Source organism: Cyclopterus lumpus, chromosome 24, assembly GCF_009769545.1.
Source record: "Cyclopterus lumpus isolate fCycLum1 chromosome 24, fCycLum1.pri, whole genome shotgun sequence".
In the NCBI taxonomy this organism is placed as follows: Eukaryota; Metazoa; Chordata; class Actinopteri; order Perciformes; family Cyclopteridae; genus Cyclopterus; species Cyclopterus lumpus.
In genome coordinates, this window is record NC_046989.1 from 20,166,025 (window position 1) to 20,179,883 (window position 13,859).

Below are 13,859 nucleotides of genomic sequence, written 5' to 3' on the forward strand. Positions count from 1 at the left end.
GACACAATAGGGGCCAGGAAAAAATAAATCAGCCAGGGAAGAAACTAACTTGCACCCAGCAACAACTGAAGGTCAAGGACAAAGTGCAGATACGACCGCAGCAAATAATAATAACACATTTATAGGGTATGTTCCATGGGGCAGTTGGATATGTCAGTTAATGAATGTAAAAAATAATGTCAAGTTTAGTGTAGTGCACACTTAGGTTGTCAGCTAGTTAGAATAGAATAGAATAAATCATATTCCACAACTGCATCAATAAGGTAAAGGTGTCCTGACAATAGACTCTTAATATACTCCAAACATACCAAATCATTAGACAGACAGATTCCTTCAACACTGCTTCACACACATATTGTTGCTAAAATGGTTGAGGTCACAATTGTTCCCCACCGAGAGCCCAAAAAAACTATAAAGACCATTTAAAAAATGTTTAAAAGGTAAAACTGTGCAACCCGGCGGCATTGCAGGGGGAAAACTTGATTTCCTTGAACCCAGAGTTGGAAAATATGAAATAAAGTTAAAATTACAGAAGCAAAGCCTGGGCTGGCTGGATGGACATATAAAACTGCATAAGCTCCATCAAGCAACACTGGACCGGTTCCCTTCCGCGGGTCTGGGGGAGAACCCGGATGTCAAGTTTAGCTGTGGACCGACCCGTGTAAGGAAAGGGGAGTGACACGGCGCCTAATCGCAGGCGAGATATGTGACACAAGAACAGAGAAAACACAGCCATTTTATTGACCAGACGTGGTATAACGTGGACCTGCAGATGGGAGCCGCTGGACCCCGTTCACATGAGCCTGCCGCGCGTCACACTAGAGAATGCAGTCCTTGCCGAGTGGCAGCAGGCTTTGTGCTCGGAGAAGGTTTTTGTGTTACGTCTACTAGAAGTCAGACAATGTTACTTGTGCAACATTCACCTTGCAGTCAGATGGAGAGATCCTGGCTGGAGATCTTTGTGGATAAAGGAATTGAATTCACTTGCAACTCCTATTAAGATTTCACTCAGGCCTCAAGTGTGATTATGCCTGTTCTTAACTATCCCTCAGCCTGGTGTCCATATATCTGTCTCATTCCTCTTTTCCTGTGAAAGTCCTACTTTCTGCTTTCTGCTATCGCACCGGTGGCTGTGCCGGTGATTAATCAAAGCAGGGAGCTCTGACACACGGCTAAATTGGCTGCTCTAACCTGATATATAACACTGGCTGTAGCTCCGAATAACACACCCTGGTTCTCTGGAGGATCCCACCCTAATGCAGAGATTGCGTTGGGTTTTGGAGCTCAAGGCATCAGACGTTTCAAACCCTTTTCTCTAATATAATCTTCTTGTAATACTTTCTGTGTATTTTGGCTATGTACATAGAGATGGAAGGAAGCGAGGGGAAACAGAGTCCGTAGCTATCTAGAGAGAAGTATGACTATAAATCATTGCTGAAATGAATTTATTGAGGAAGTTTACAACATCCTGTGGTTGTGATGCAGGAAAAAGCTGATTTAAGCAATAACATGATTACAACTTCCATTGTGACAGCTATCGTCCGTCTGCAGTGTTATTCTAGGTGTTTTTCTCTATTTTAATTTCCATTCATGTCAACAATTTCAGGAGATCAAAACCAGTTGATAATCATTATTAATGTTGTAGATTACAACTTAGTGAAAATGCAGTGAAAATAATTTCCTATTTCTATTTTGCATTCAGAGGGCAACAATCCTATGAGGCAAATAGTCGTTTATGTTGTCAATTCATAAAAAAATTAACAAATAGATATTTTGAAAGATTTATATGGCTACACATCTGTCAAGCCAGTAAGCGGACGAAGAGGATCTGTGAGGATGCACAGTGGTGTTGGCTACGATGTCATGTTTACAATGTTCACTGTTTAGCACTAAACAGGTACAGCGGATTGTCTGCTAGCATGGATAAAATGCTAAAAGTATTTATTCTTTCCGGAATCTATATTGTTGCTGCTTTATGCTGTTTCCTGTTGTGTTTGATGACTCTTGAACAATGTTAGCCATTAGAAAACAGCTTTTTGTCTGAGAGTAGAAACAAAATGGAGGAGGGGTATTTGTTACATTCTTAACTTCTAGTTACCTGATATTATAAACAATAAATGAATTACCAAATTAAGGTTTCCAATTTGAAACGATTTTGAAAGTCTCCACAGATATACTACAGTCACTTCTTTGCGTATATTGATATCGTACAGGAGCAAACCTTTATTTCTCAGTTTGATTTCTCTGTCCTCGACCAGTTTGTTAGTCGCCTTGTCAGCTCTGTTTATGAATTCATATAGAGTTTTGAGAGAGAGAAATGACAAACAGTGACATAACGAGAACCCAGCGGATTCCCACGCAAGCAGATCACAGTTTAACGACCCATGACACTGATGATGAACATACATTAAGTTTATGCTTCTACTATTGGCAAACTGGTTCACTAATTGTAGTAAACCAGTGAAATGTTTTTCTTTAGAAGCAGTTTTTCACGACCTCTTTACCTGAGCGACCGTCCCTCTGGATGTCCACATGGTGCCAGGCGCCGTCATTGACCTTAGCCTGTGTGGCCTTGACCTTGATGGTGCCGGAGCCCATGTCCAGCAGCAGGTACAGCCCTCCGTCCAGCAGCTCCACCGCAAAGAAGTCCACCTTGTTGTTCTTCTGGCCCTTTGCGTCCCTCCGGTCCTGGGGCTTACCGTGGGTGAAGAGTATCAACCCGTTGGGTTCGGAGGTGCGGAAATCAAACGAGATAGAACCCACACGTTTGGTGGTCCATTTCGGCAAAGCCAGGTAGGAGTCGGGGGTCTCGAAGTTGATGGGGTCGAGGGTGGGAACGTTTTCGCACTTAAAGACCACATCGCCCTGGAGTTTCATCTTGGGGTCCACGATGCGGGCGAGGCGGGACAGCTCCAGCCTGATATCATTGTTTTTATACACCACCTGGGGAAGAGACATATATGTATGTATAGTAAATACATGGCATGTGTGAAGATGATGATGATACCTAAGTGGGATTTGTTTTCTTTTTCATTAGTAATTTTCACAACAGTCGGGGATGTAGTAATGGTTGAAACATATTTATTTCCATGTGAATGAATTGCACTCCATTGCAATCTGTAATATCATCATAATATTACATACTGCTGATTCGAGGACAGCTGGATCGATACAACTAATATCTTCTAAGGCGCGTGTGGCCCAATTTGTTTGTAATTTTCAATTTCAATTCCAATTTCTCCAAGATGAAAAGAAGATTGTACACGCATCACAGTATTTCGATACATTGAACACATGCTGACTGAGCAGTCCCAGAAGTGTGAGAAGTGATGGCTAGATTATCAGTGAGTAATTCCCTGTAATGTTCAAAAACAGCAGTCGTCATGAACATGTGACCCTGTGAGAATATACCCAATATTACACCGGTTCACCCACAATAAATGTGCTTCAACCCCCTAATCCACAGCAGTAGAAAGCAGCCTCACGTGATCGTCAAATACAACAGAATACCACAGAAAAGGAGAGTAGAATATTGTAAATTGGAATCCCTTGAGGCGGAAAATTAATGTTTCTTTTTTTCTGGAATATAGGGCAGTGTGTGCGCAGGAAACAGCTACACTGTTAGAGGGAGCACATCTGTCAGCAAACAGATTTTACTGCTGTGGGATTACTGATAATCCTCGAAGATTTGACAGTAAATCAACACAGGTGACCCGAGCACCGCGGAGGACTGACGAAAGGAGGAGAGAGAGAGAGAGAGAGAGAGAGAGAGAGAGAGAGAGAGAAGCCAGGGGGGAGAGAGAGAGACGAGCTGGTGGGAATAAGGGCAGCAGAAGAGAAGGAAACTAAATGAGAAAGAAAATGTCAGGCGGAAAATAGAGAAGACAAGAGGGAGAGATGTGGAAGATGAAAGGCTGTCAGGCCAACATGTGCTAATGGCTTTTAAAATATGCTTGTGTGTGTGTGTGTGTGTGTGTGTGTGTCTGTCTGTGTGTGTGTGTCTGTTGCGGTTAATGACCACACTAATTCGCCCAAACATGACACACAAGGAAATACTCACCGTGTCAAGCTCTACGGTTAAAAATTGATATAAACTGTTGATTATTTTCTTGCTTCATCAATGAATCAGTTGCTAGACAATGAAGTGAACAATGAAGTGAACAATGAAGAGAAACAATGAAGTGAACAATGAAAGCATAGATGTTTGGGTTAGTCATGGTCATCAAGAGGAGTCCAAATTAATTGAGATTTAGAAAAGTTAAGTTGATCGACGCTTTAACTTTTCCAAAGTTGAAAATGAAAGCAGCTGACCTTCTATTAAAACATTTTTTTCATATTAGAAACTGCATAGGAATAGCATGGGCTGACTATTTACAACATGTATGGGGTTTATTTGATTATCTGTTACAGTATATGCACGTCTACATCTAATTTATCATCGTAGAAAGCAGAATATGCTTACTGAGAATATTTGGCATTTCTGCTTGAAAAATGAAGTAAACAATTATAAAAAAATTGTTGTCAATATATTTTCAGTAGATTGAATAACTGATTGATGGACGGATCATTTCAGCTCGAGAAGCTCGTTAGTGAAAAAAAGAGTCGCCGTGGTGCTGCTGCGATATTTGAGGATATTAAGCATTCTAATATGACTCCTGTCCCTTTGGTCTGCATGCGATGAGCAGCATACCTCTAGATATGAGAGGGCTCTCTGATTATTGTCAATCAGCACAGTTGAATGCGTCCAAACAACTGTCCAATTCAGTGGGCTTCCTGAAATTGCGATAAATCCCCTTATTGCCTGAATTTTTTGAAATTATATACAAAAATATGATGTCCTGTCTTGCGGATGCTAAATTAAGTGGAGATTCTTCATTTCAATATAGCACATACAATAGATAAATGTAGATATGATGCAATGTAGCGACATAAGGCATAATAATCACAGCTTGAATGTAAAAATGTAGAGATGTACGTGTAAACTATGCATCAACAGGTATTAGTGAGATGCCTACGCCACCTCGGCTGCATTAAGACCGGAAGTTTGAACCCAATTCTCGACAATCGTCTACAAGGGGATAAACATATAAAAAAATGAAAATGATATTTCACAGAAATGTTGCAGCTGCCCTGCGGCTCAAAAAGCTGTTTGCTGTAACCACCATTACTGATGTTACTTCTGAAGCCAAATACCTTGCATTCCACTTGCAGCAGGCTTTTAGACTACTCCTGGGCAAGATAACTAAGTGAATATTACATGAAAAGAGAACGAGGAGAAAAAGATCCTTTAATGCGGCTCATTTGCAATGTACAACACGGCCATTGCGGCCCTGTTGTACCGCGATGGCCCCGGTGTAGTTCTTAGATGTAAATCACTCAAAGTGAAAAGGCACCGTCTGCAGTCTCTGTCGTGTTAAGCAGACTTTTCTATTGAAAGATTAATTAGAGGAAACAGTAAAAATATCTAGATTAATGAATGCACTGCGGGTAAGAGAGACAATATGTATTTTTGATTTTGGGATGAATTATCTCTTCAAACTCTGCGACACAACACAAGTTCTCCAGCAGAGCCACAACAGTCTGTTCTTATAATCACACAGTTTGTTTGCTCTCCATCTTTGTTTTCTTGACAGCGGAAAATCTTACAATCTCTCCCAGGCACTAAAATATGATTCTGTGACGTACTAATTTAACAGTCAGCCAACTCCCGATCTGTTGGGATTATGATGTTGTCCGTTCTACTGCAGGTTGATCAATATGTGTATCGAAATGATGCCATAAAAGAGGAACTGACTGCTGCGGCTATATGTACCTCATCTTTTTCTTTGTTATCCTACGGCCTATCAGCAGCCTTATGGGGCCTATTCATAATGCACGCACAGGGGACTGGAACGACTCTATAAAGCTCAGATGGTGTATTGATCAGGCTCTGCTAAGGGTGAAGGGAGGGCAGGTGGGTGGAAGCGAGAAGTGCCCGTGCACACGCACACGCACACACACACACACACACACACACACACACACACACACACACACACACACACACACACACACACACACACACACACACACACACACACACACACACACACACACACACACACACACACACACACACACACACACACACACACACACACACACACACACACACACACACACACACACACACACACACACACACACACACACACTCTCCTCCCTAATCTACTCTAGATCAGTGCTCGTGTCCTCTTGGCCCGGCCACAGCTGCTGTCAGCTCATGATTCAGCCCCAGTGTTAATGAAGAAGAGGGGTAATTCCACTGAAGAGGAGTGAAGATACACACACAGACACGGTGCTCATGAGGCTTTGTACTTCAAACACACACACACGCACAAACAGAACGGGCACACAGTGTATGCTACAGTAAGTGCAGATCAATGTCATTGTGGGTAAATATTGATGAGGAAACTGGATGAGTGACAGGACTGGTGAAACAAGAGATTGAATGTTCCGTAATATTTACTATCATATCACAATGACTGGGATGTGACATCAGTATTACATGGTTTAGTTACCCTAAATTACAAAAACAACTAAATTCTGCCTATTCTCAGAATACGCTGGCATTACATTCAAAAACATGTCTTACGACAAAATGCCACCATTACTCTGTATAACTTAACTATTTTAAGTTGGATCTACAGAATATTATGCTGAAGATAGTCTCCAGCAAAGTCTGAATTATCCTATGGAACCGGGATCGTGTTAAAAGGTGCTAAATCCAAAATTACCTTGGCAATTGATTTGCTACGTTGTTATCAAAGCTTCTCTAGCTTTGATGGAATAGCTGGATCGCTGTGTGCTTTTTTTGTGCATTTGAGTGTGAGCGTGCATCACTGAGAGACAGGCAGGTAGGTAGGTAGGTAGGCAGACAGGTAGGTAGGTAGGTAGGCAGACAGGTAGGTAGGTAGGTAGGTAGGTAGGTAGGTAGGCAGACAGGTAGGTAGGTAGGTAGGTAGGTAGGCAGACAGGTAGGTAGGTAGGTAGGTAGGTAGGCAGACAGGTAGGTAGGTAGGTAGGTAGGCAGACAGGTAGGTAGGTAGGTAGGTAGGTAGGTAGGCAGACATGTAGGTAGGTAGGCAGACAGGTAGGTAGGTAGGTAGGTAGGTAGGTAGGTAGGCAGACAGGTAGGTAGGTAGGTAGGTAGGTAGGTAGGTAGGCAGACAGGTAGGTAGGTAGGTAGGCAGACAGGTAGGTAGGTAGGTAGGTAGACAGACAGGTAGGTAGGTAGGTAGGTAGGTAGGTAGACAGGTAGGTAGGTAGGTAAGTAGGTAGGCAGACAGGTAGGTAGGTAGGTAGGTAGGCAGACAGGTAGGTAGGTAGCAAGACAGGCAGGTAGGTAGGTAGGCAGACAGGCAGGTAAGTAGGTAGGTAGGTAGGCAGACAGGTAGGTAGGTAAGTAGGTAGGCAGACAGGTAGGTAGGTAGGCAGACAGGTAGGTAGGCAGGTAGGTAGGTAGGCAGACAGGTAGGTAGGTAGGTAGGTAGGTAGGTAAGTAGGTAGGCAGACAGGTAGGTAGGTAGCAATACAGGCAGGTAGGTAGGTAGGTAGGCAGACAGGTAGGTAGGTAGGTAGGTAGACAGGTAGGTAGGTAGGTAGGTAGGTAGGTAGGTAGGTAGGTAGGTAGGCAGACAGGTAGGTAGGCAGACAGGTAGGTAGGTAAGTAGGTAGGCAGACAGGTAGGTAGGTAGCAAGACAGGCAGGTAGGTAGGTAGGCAGACAGGCAGGTAAGTAGGTAGGTAGATAGGCAGACAGGTAGGTAGGTAAGTAGGTAGGCAGACAGGTAGGTAGGTAAGTAGGTAGGCAGACAGGTAGGTAGGTAGGTAGGTAGGTAGGCAGACAGGTAGGTAGGTAGGTAGGTAGGTAAGTAGGTAGGCAGACAGGTAGGTAGGTAGCAATACAGGCAGGTAGGTAGGTAGGCAGGTAGGAAGGTAGGTAAGTAGGTAGGCAGACAGGTAGGTAGGCAGACAGGTAGGTAGGTAGGCAGACAGGCAGGTAGGTAGCCATGTAGGCAGGTAGGCAGGCAGGCAGGTAGGTAGGCAGACAGGCAGGTAGGTAGGTAGGCAGCCAGGTAGGTAGGCATGTAGGCAGGTATGGAAGTAGGTAGGTAGGCATGTAGGCAGGTAGGTAGGTAGGTAGGCAGACAGGTAGGTAGGTAGGCAGACAGGCAGGCAGGCAGGTAGGTAGGCAGGTATGGAAGTAGGTAGAAAGGTAGGCAGACAGGCAGGTAGGCAGGTATGGAAGTAGGTAGAAAGGTAGGCAGGCAGGTAAGATTGACTGCAGATAATTGTGAAATGTGTTAATAAAACCTCAAATGGTAGATTTTACATTCCCTTTTTTTTAAGAGATTAGAGGTGCTAGTGGGCTGCTTCCGTTACCTTTGGAAAGAGCCAGGCCAGCGGTTTCCCCTGTTTCCAGTCTTTGTGCTAAGCTAACCGTATTAAGCCGTGCCTCCTGCCTGTAATGTGTGTGTGTGTGTGTGTGTGTGTGTGTGTGGTAGGGGTGTGGCTCCAGACTGATCTCCTCCTGGCTCCATGATTAGACCAACCTCACCTGCTCAAGCAACCAAGCTGCCTTCAATTAACTAATCACCTGCTGTTTATCTACCCCGGTTCCTCATCCACTCATCGCCAGATCGTTGTCTCAGCTGACCTGGTAGTGGCGGCTCCTGGCTGCGCTTACATCGAAGATCAAACTAATTGCGTTTGTCTTGCCTCTGACTCTGTCTTTCTTGTTCTTAGTCATCCATCCTCCAGGTTCCCAGTCTGCCTGCTCTTCCCTGCCTGGACTCACCTCGCCTGCTTTTCCCTGCCATTCCCTGACTGTTCCTCCGTAGGACAATAAACAATTTCCCCCTTCTACTCCCTGGTATGCATTTGGGTCCGCCACCACATATCGTAACACAGACATGAGAGTGGGATCTACAGTCATCTGTATTAAGGTTCCACAATAGATCCTCAAAACAGGAAAGAGTATGACTCATCATCTGTTATCAAAAGAGTGTGACTTTCAAAACATTTTCTAAATTTATCAGCAACAAAAACCATCCTCTGATATGCTATCATTTTACCATAGGTGTTATTGTGCTCTCTGGGCCATGGAGTCTAGAATGTAAAAATATCTTTCAGCAAATGTATTTTTGTAATATTATATAATGCTCATTTTTGAGTTGCAGAAGTCAGGATATATATTTGTTCTGAAGGTGTTACCTAAAAGCAAATCCTGTAAACAAGGGTTAAAGGGAAGGCATTTCCTTAAAGTCATCAAATCATCACTATCTGACCCTCTGTCAGATCATTAAAAAGTTAAATAATTAAAAAGGACAGGGTGACATTTGTATTGAAGGGAAAAACAAGCTTTGCCTGAACAGACTGGTGACTAACACACAACTGATGACGACATAGCTCCTCTCAAATGTCAAATGTTGGTCTTTTGCCCTCTCTCCTCTTCCTCTCACTTATTCATCATTCTCTTGATCTCCGTCGAGTCATTTGTTTCTATCTCCCACCCGGTGACATTCAGCTCACCTGCACTTGTCCTCTCCTACGTTCTGTACCTGCTCTTTTGTTCAATGCTCTCACCTTCTCCCCTCACATACTTCTGTGCTTGTTACTCATCATCTTCCTCCTCTCTCAGCAGAGATGACAGCCCGTGCCGCCCCCCCCCCCCCACGGTCTGACACGAGATGCCACTGCACAGCTCCAGTGCCGCCACGGGTGCCCATTGACACCGGAGGGAGGGGCTGCATGGTGTGAGGTGTGTGTGTGTGTGTGTTGGGGGGGGGGGGTGAGGGTTGCAGCAGGCACCGCAAACATGGGGCTGACCGGAGAGTGAGCGGCTGCCCACTGGCCCTCGGTCACGTGACACGCTGCAGCCCACATGGCAGAACATGCGCGCAGGCGGGACATGACATTCCATGTAGCCTTCGGGGGCCGTTTGAGTGCAGCGGAGACTGAACGAGAGAGGGGTCGTGATGGCAGCACGCGGCATCTCTTTGGTTGTCAGACAGAAGAGGAAGGGCTGGCTGCAGCAACTCACGCATCCTCTTTTTCATCAGCTCCAACTGATGCACTTTTTTAAAATCTCAGAGCAAACAGAGGCCAGTGTGCCCCAACATTTCTGCTTCCGTAGCATTTGAAGCGTTCTAGACAGACATCACACACACACACACACACACAGCCAGACACTAACCCACTCTGATCTGAGCAACGGCCCTAACACAACTGCATCATTCCCTCGTTTTCTGGGGATGTTGAATGCAAAGGAAGAGATGGAGGGGCGGGTAGGAAGGAATATGTTGTAGGAGAGCAAGAGAGAAGTGGTTATGCATAGATTCCGTGCACTTCAAGCCGGGCTGCAAGCAACAGCAAAGAGATATTGTGAATGAATGGAAGAGCGGGGAGGAGATCACACAGCCAGTCGTGAGCAGTTTGTATAGTCCTGGGTAGCAGTTGGCACCATGCCTGCTTAATGGAGCAGCGTATGATGAACAGTCGAGGATCGCACAACACTACCACTACCCAACCACATGGTGAATCACCTCCATGATTCTGTCCACCAAACACTCTCTCTCAGGGGCCAACTCAAAATGAGTCACACTTGTTTGGATAACAATGGAAACAACCAGAGGACACGACTGCATCTGCAGCACGGCTCATGATGAAAACTCCTCACATTAATGCATTTACCTCCTTATAGCTGCACCAAGCAGTATTTGATATGAGCTGCATCACGGTACAGAACAACAATGTGTCCAAACAAGTCTCTTCACACTGGCTACAAACTAACCCACCGGTCGGAGGATCAAACACAAGTTATTCTTCAATAAAGATTTTATAATTCTGTGTTTACACTTGAATGATTAATTCCAATGCTACAAACTTATGCAACTACTACTAACTTCAAGAAAAAGCTTTCGCAAATCCATGGCCGTCCAGAACGGCGAATCAACAAATCCTCCCACGATGCAAACGCAGCTAGGATGTTAATGATCACAAGTACACAAAGTCAAGCTAAAGCTCAGTGCATGTTATCTATTTATTCATGGAGCCTCGGGCAACTGGGCACAGGGATGGCTGGGTCAGCGCTCGAAATGTATGCACTGTATTTGTGTCTGCGACAGAGAGAAAAAGGGTGGACCAGAGAAGCATTCGCCTATGTGGTAATGACTGGGGGAGCAGCAGCCTCGACACATACAACTATACAGACAAGGTGACTTTCTTTGAGCCCAAACATGGCTCTGTGTATGTGTGTGTGTGTGTGTGTGTGTGTGTGTGTAACCTCAAAACAAGATGCAGTAAGGTGTATCGTGGTCTGATGGAAGCTAGCTTGGATAAATGAAAGGTGTGGTAGATGGTGCTCCACTGAGCTTGGCAGCTCATCACAAGACTGACTGGCTCTTGTCAACATTGAGAGGGTTGTGATGGAAGGAAAACATGGAGGATGACAATGGAGAAGGGCCAGTCTGGGACACGGTGGCATTTTAATGTGTGTGTGGTATGTGTGTGTGTTTGTGTGTATGTGTAGTGTGAATGTGTGTGTGTGTGTGTGGTGTGTGTGTGTGTGAGAGGGTTGTGATGGAAGGAAAAAATGACGATGGAGAAGGGCCAGGCTGAGACTCTGTGGCATTTTAATGTCACAATGTCACAATATTAAGAATGGCGTTGAGATGGCACACAAATATTATATGAATTTATGTAGCCATGATCAACTGGATTTATTCTTCTTTCTATGCTTTCTATGCACTTGGTATGTACTGTGGTAGTGAACACATTGCTGTGTTGCTAGTCTAGCTCAGTGTAAAACGAGCCGTATAAAAACACAGTTCAGGAGGCTGATGACTCAGCTACTTGTGACAGAGGTATTTCTGTGGCTTTTGCTGTCTTTTAATTAAGATTTAGATGAGGAAATATTGTACTGTGTATCCCAAGATGGTTTTCTCGCCTGCTGTTTCAACGGTGAAGAAAAAAACTGTTGTGCTCTAATGTACAGTAATTGTATTTGTTTGTGTTAATGTGTTATTGAGTTAATGTGAACTTGTGCCCTGGAGTTTGCACACATTTGGAGATGCCATGCAAATTAAACTGTGAACTAACATGTTCCGTTTCCATGGTTGAAGAAAACAAATATTCGGCCTGTAGAGCTTGTGGCCTGTCATTGATTTTTGTTGACATGCTATCAGTCTTGAAGATTGTTGTGTGCACTTGACATTATCAGACAGGGATGAGAAGGAGGTGTTGAATTAACGTAATGCTAATGTAGGGTGTCTGGTACAAGCACTGGTTCATAGAAGGCAAGTCTTTGGTTGATAGATAATCCAATAGACACTGGATCCTTTACGGGATAAAAACATGGAGGATCAATTATTATTCTTTAGTTTATTATTGTCCTGTAATTCATTACCTTCCTTGTAAAACGGCTGTTTAAGACAGAAAAACAAACTTCTGACTGTCCGTAGGTGCAGAATACCAATTATATGATCAACCCATGTACAATGCCAATTCTTAATCAACAAGATAACATCACTGACAATGAGAATATGACGTGTACGTTCCAATTAAAGTAACGTTCCATTCTGCAGCTCTGAAACAAAGACACACACAAATACAAACATTGTGCTGTTCTTAAGACTGCTGCTAAGCTGCAGAAATCAATGCAGACTCTTTTACAGCTCCGAGGAGACTCCGCTTCTCCCTTTATTATCAGTACTTGCTCCACGATAAGTAATGGTGAGCAAAATGTAAATAACGGGGCACTTAATATATATATATATATATTTATATTTTTGCTCTGCTCGAAAGCTCAGATGGCCAGATAATCCATTATAAACGTCTCTAAACAACCAGGCTTTTTCCTTTTTCATCATAGACCAATATTTCTCTCAGATTGCTGCCCATTGGGAGGCATTTTAGAGGCACTTTCAAGCTGATACAGCAAATTACATGTGACAGAAACAATTTGGGGATATTTTCTCAAACACAAACTGCAGTAAGTGTTATGAATTTGATTAAGCCAGGGAATATTGAAAGTCTGATATTTTGTCTGCAAACTCAGCAGCTTTAATTGATAATGCAATTGTATTTCATTTTCTTCTCCCTTCCTATGCTGATTATTATTTTTGTACATAACTAAATCAGCTGCGCTGGCTAAGTGAATACTAAAGTTGTCTTATGTGGCTGCACATTCATGCATGACAACCACAGCCCTGAAATATGAACAATTAAATGCAGATACAATATTGGGAACGACCAACCCACATAGTACTCTAGTCATGCACCTGTTCACAGTGTATGTATCTGTCAGTCCTACCTCTCGGAGGCAGCCCATGAAATTGTTGCTAACTGGAGATCCGGGCAGGTCCGCAGTGCTGGGGCTCCCACCCACGTAGAAGAAATCATCTGAGCCCAGCATGGTGTAGTCTTCCTGGGTGTAGCCAGTGGTGGTGAGGATCCCATCAACGGAGATAGTCACCTGTTGGGGGCCAACACATAGTCAAAGCCGAGCCATTACACTCTGGGATTGGATCCCATGCTGTGTCTAAAACACACTTCCTTCCTTGGTCTGCATTGGAAATGAGCTCTTTGAGCTGTCGGTTGCTTTACAGAACCCTTTGGTACCTTGATGCGATTGTTTTGGACCAGACAGCGTTCGGATTTTGTCAATGGAATTTTTGCCATAGGATTCACAGGACAGGTAAAGAAAGTATGGCAGAGGCATATTTTCTTTATCTTTGATGGGATAAGAGAATGGATCATAGGTTTGGTTTTGAAACTTCAGGTTGGGGGAGGGTTAGTACAATAATCAAACCAAGGATA

The 13,859-nt window shown here is 43.9% G+C and overlaps 1 protein-coding gene across 1 annotated transcript in view; it reads right to left on the reverse strand.

Moving 5' to 3' along the window:
• Positions 1-13,455, reverse strand: part of LOC117727272 (neurexin-3b) — a 195,761-nt gene extending 182,306 nt beyond the window's left edge. The window contains exons 1-2 of the mRNA XM_034527479.1: positions 13,354-13,455; positions 2,505-2,943 (exon numbers count right to left, since the gene is read on the reverse strand). Of these exons, the coding sequence (XP_034383370.1) occupies positions 2,505-2,943; positions 13,354-13,455 (541 nt within the window). The remainder of the gene's footprint in view (positions 1-2,504; positions 2,944-13,353) is intronic.
• Between the last annotated feature and the right edge of the window lie 404 nt (positions 13,456-13,859).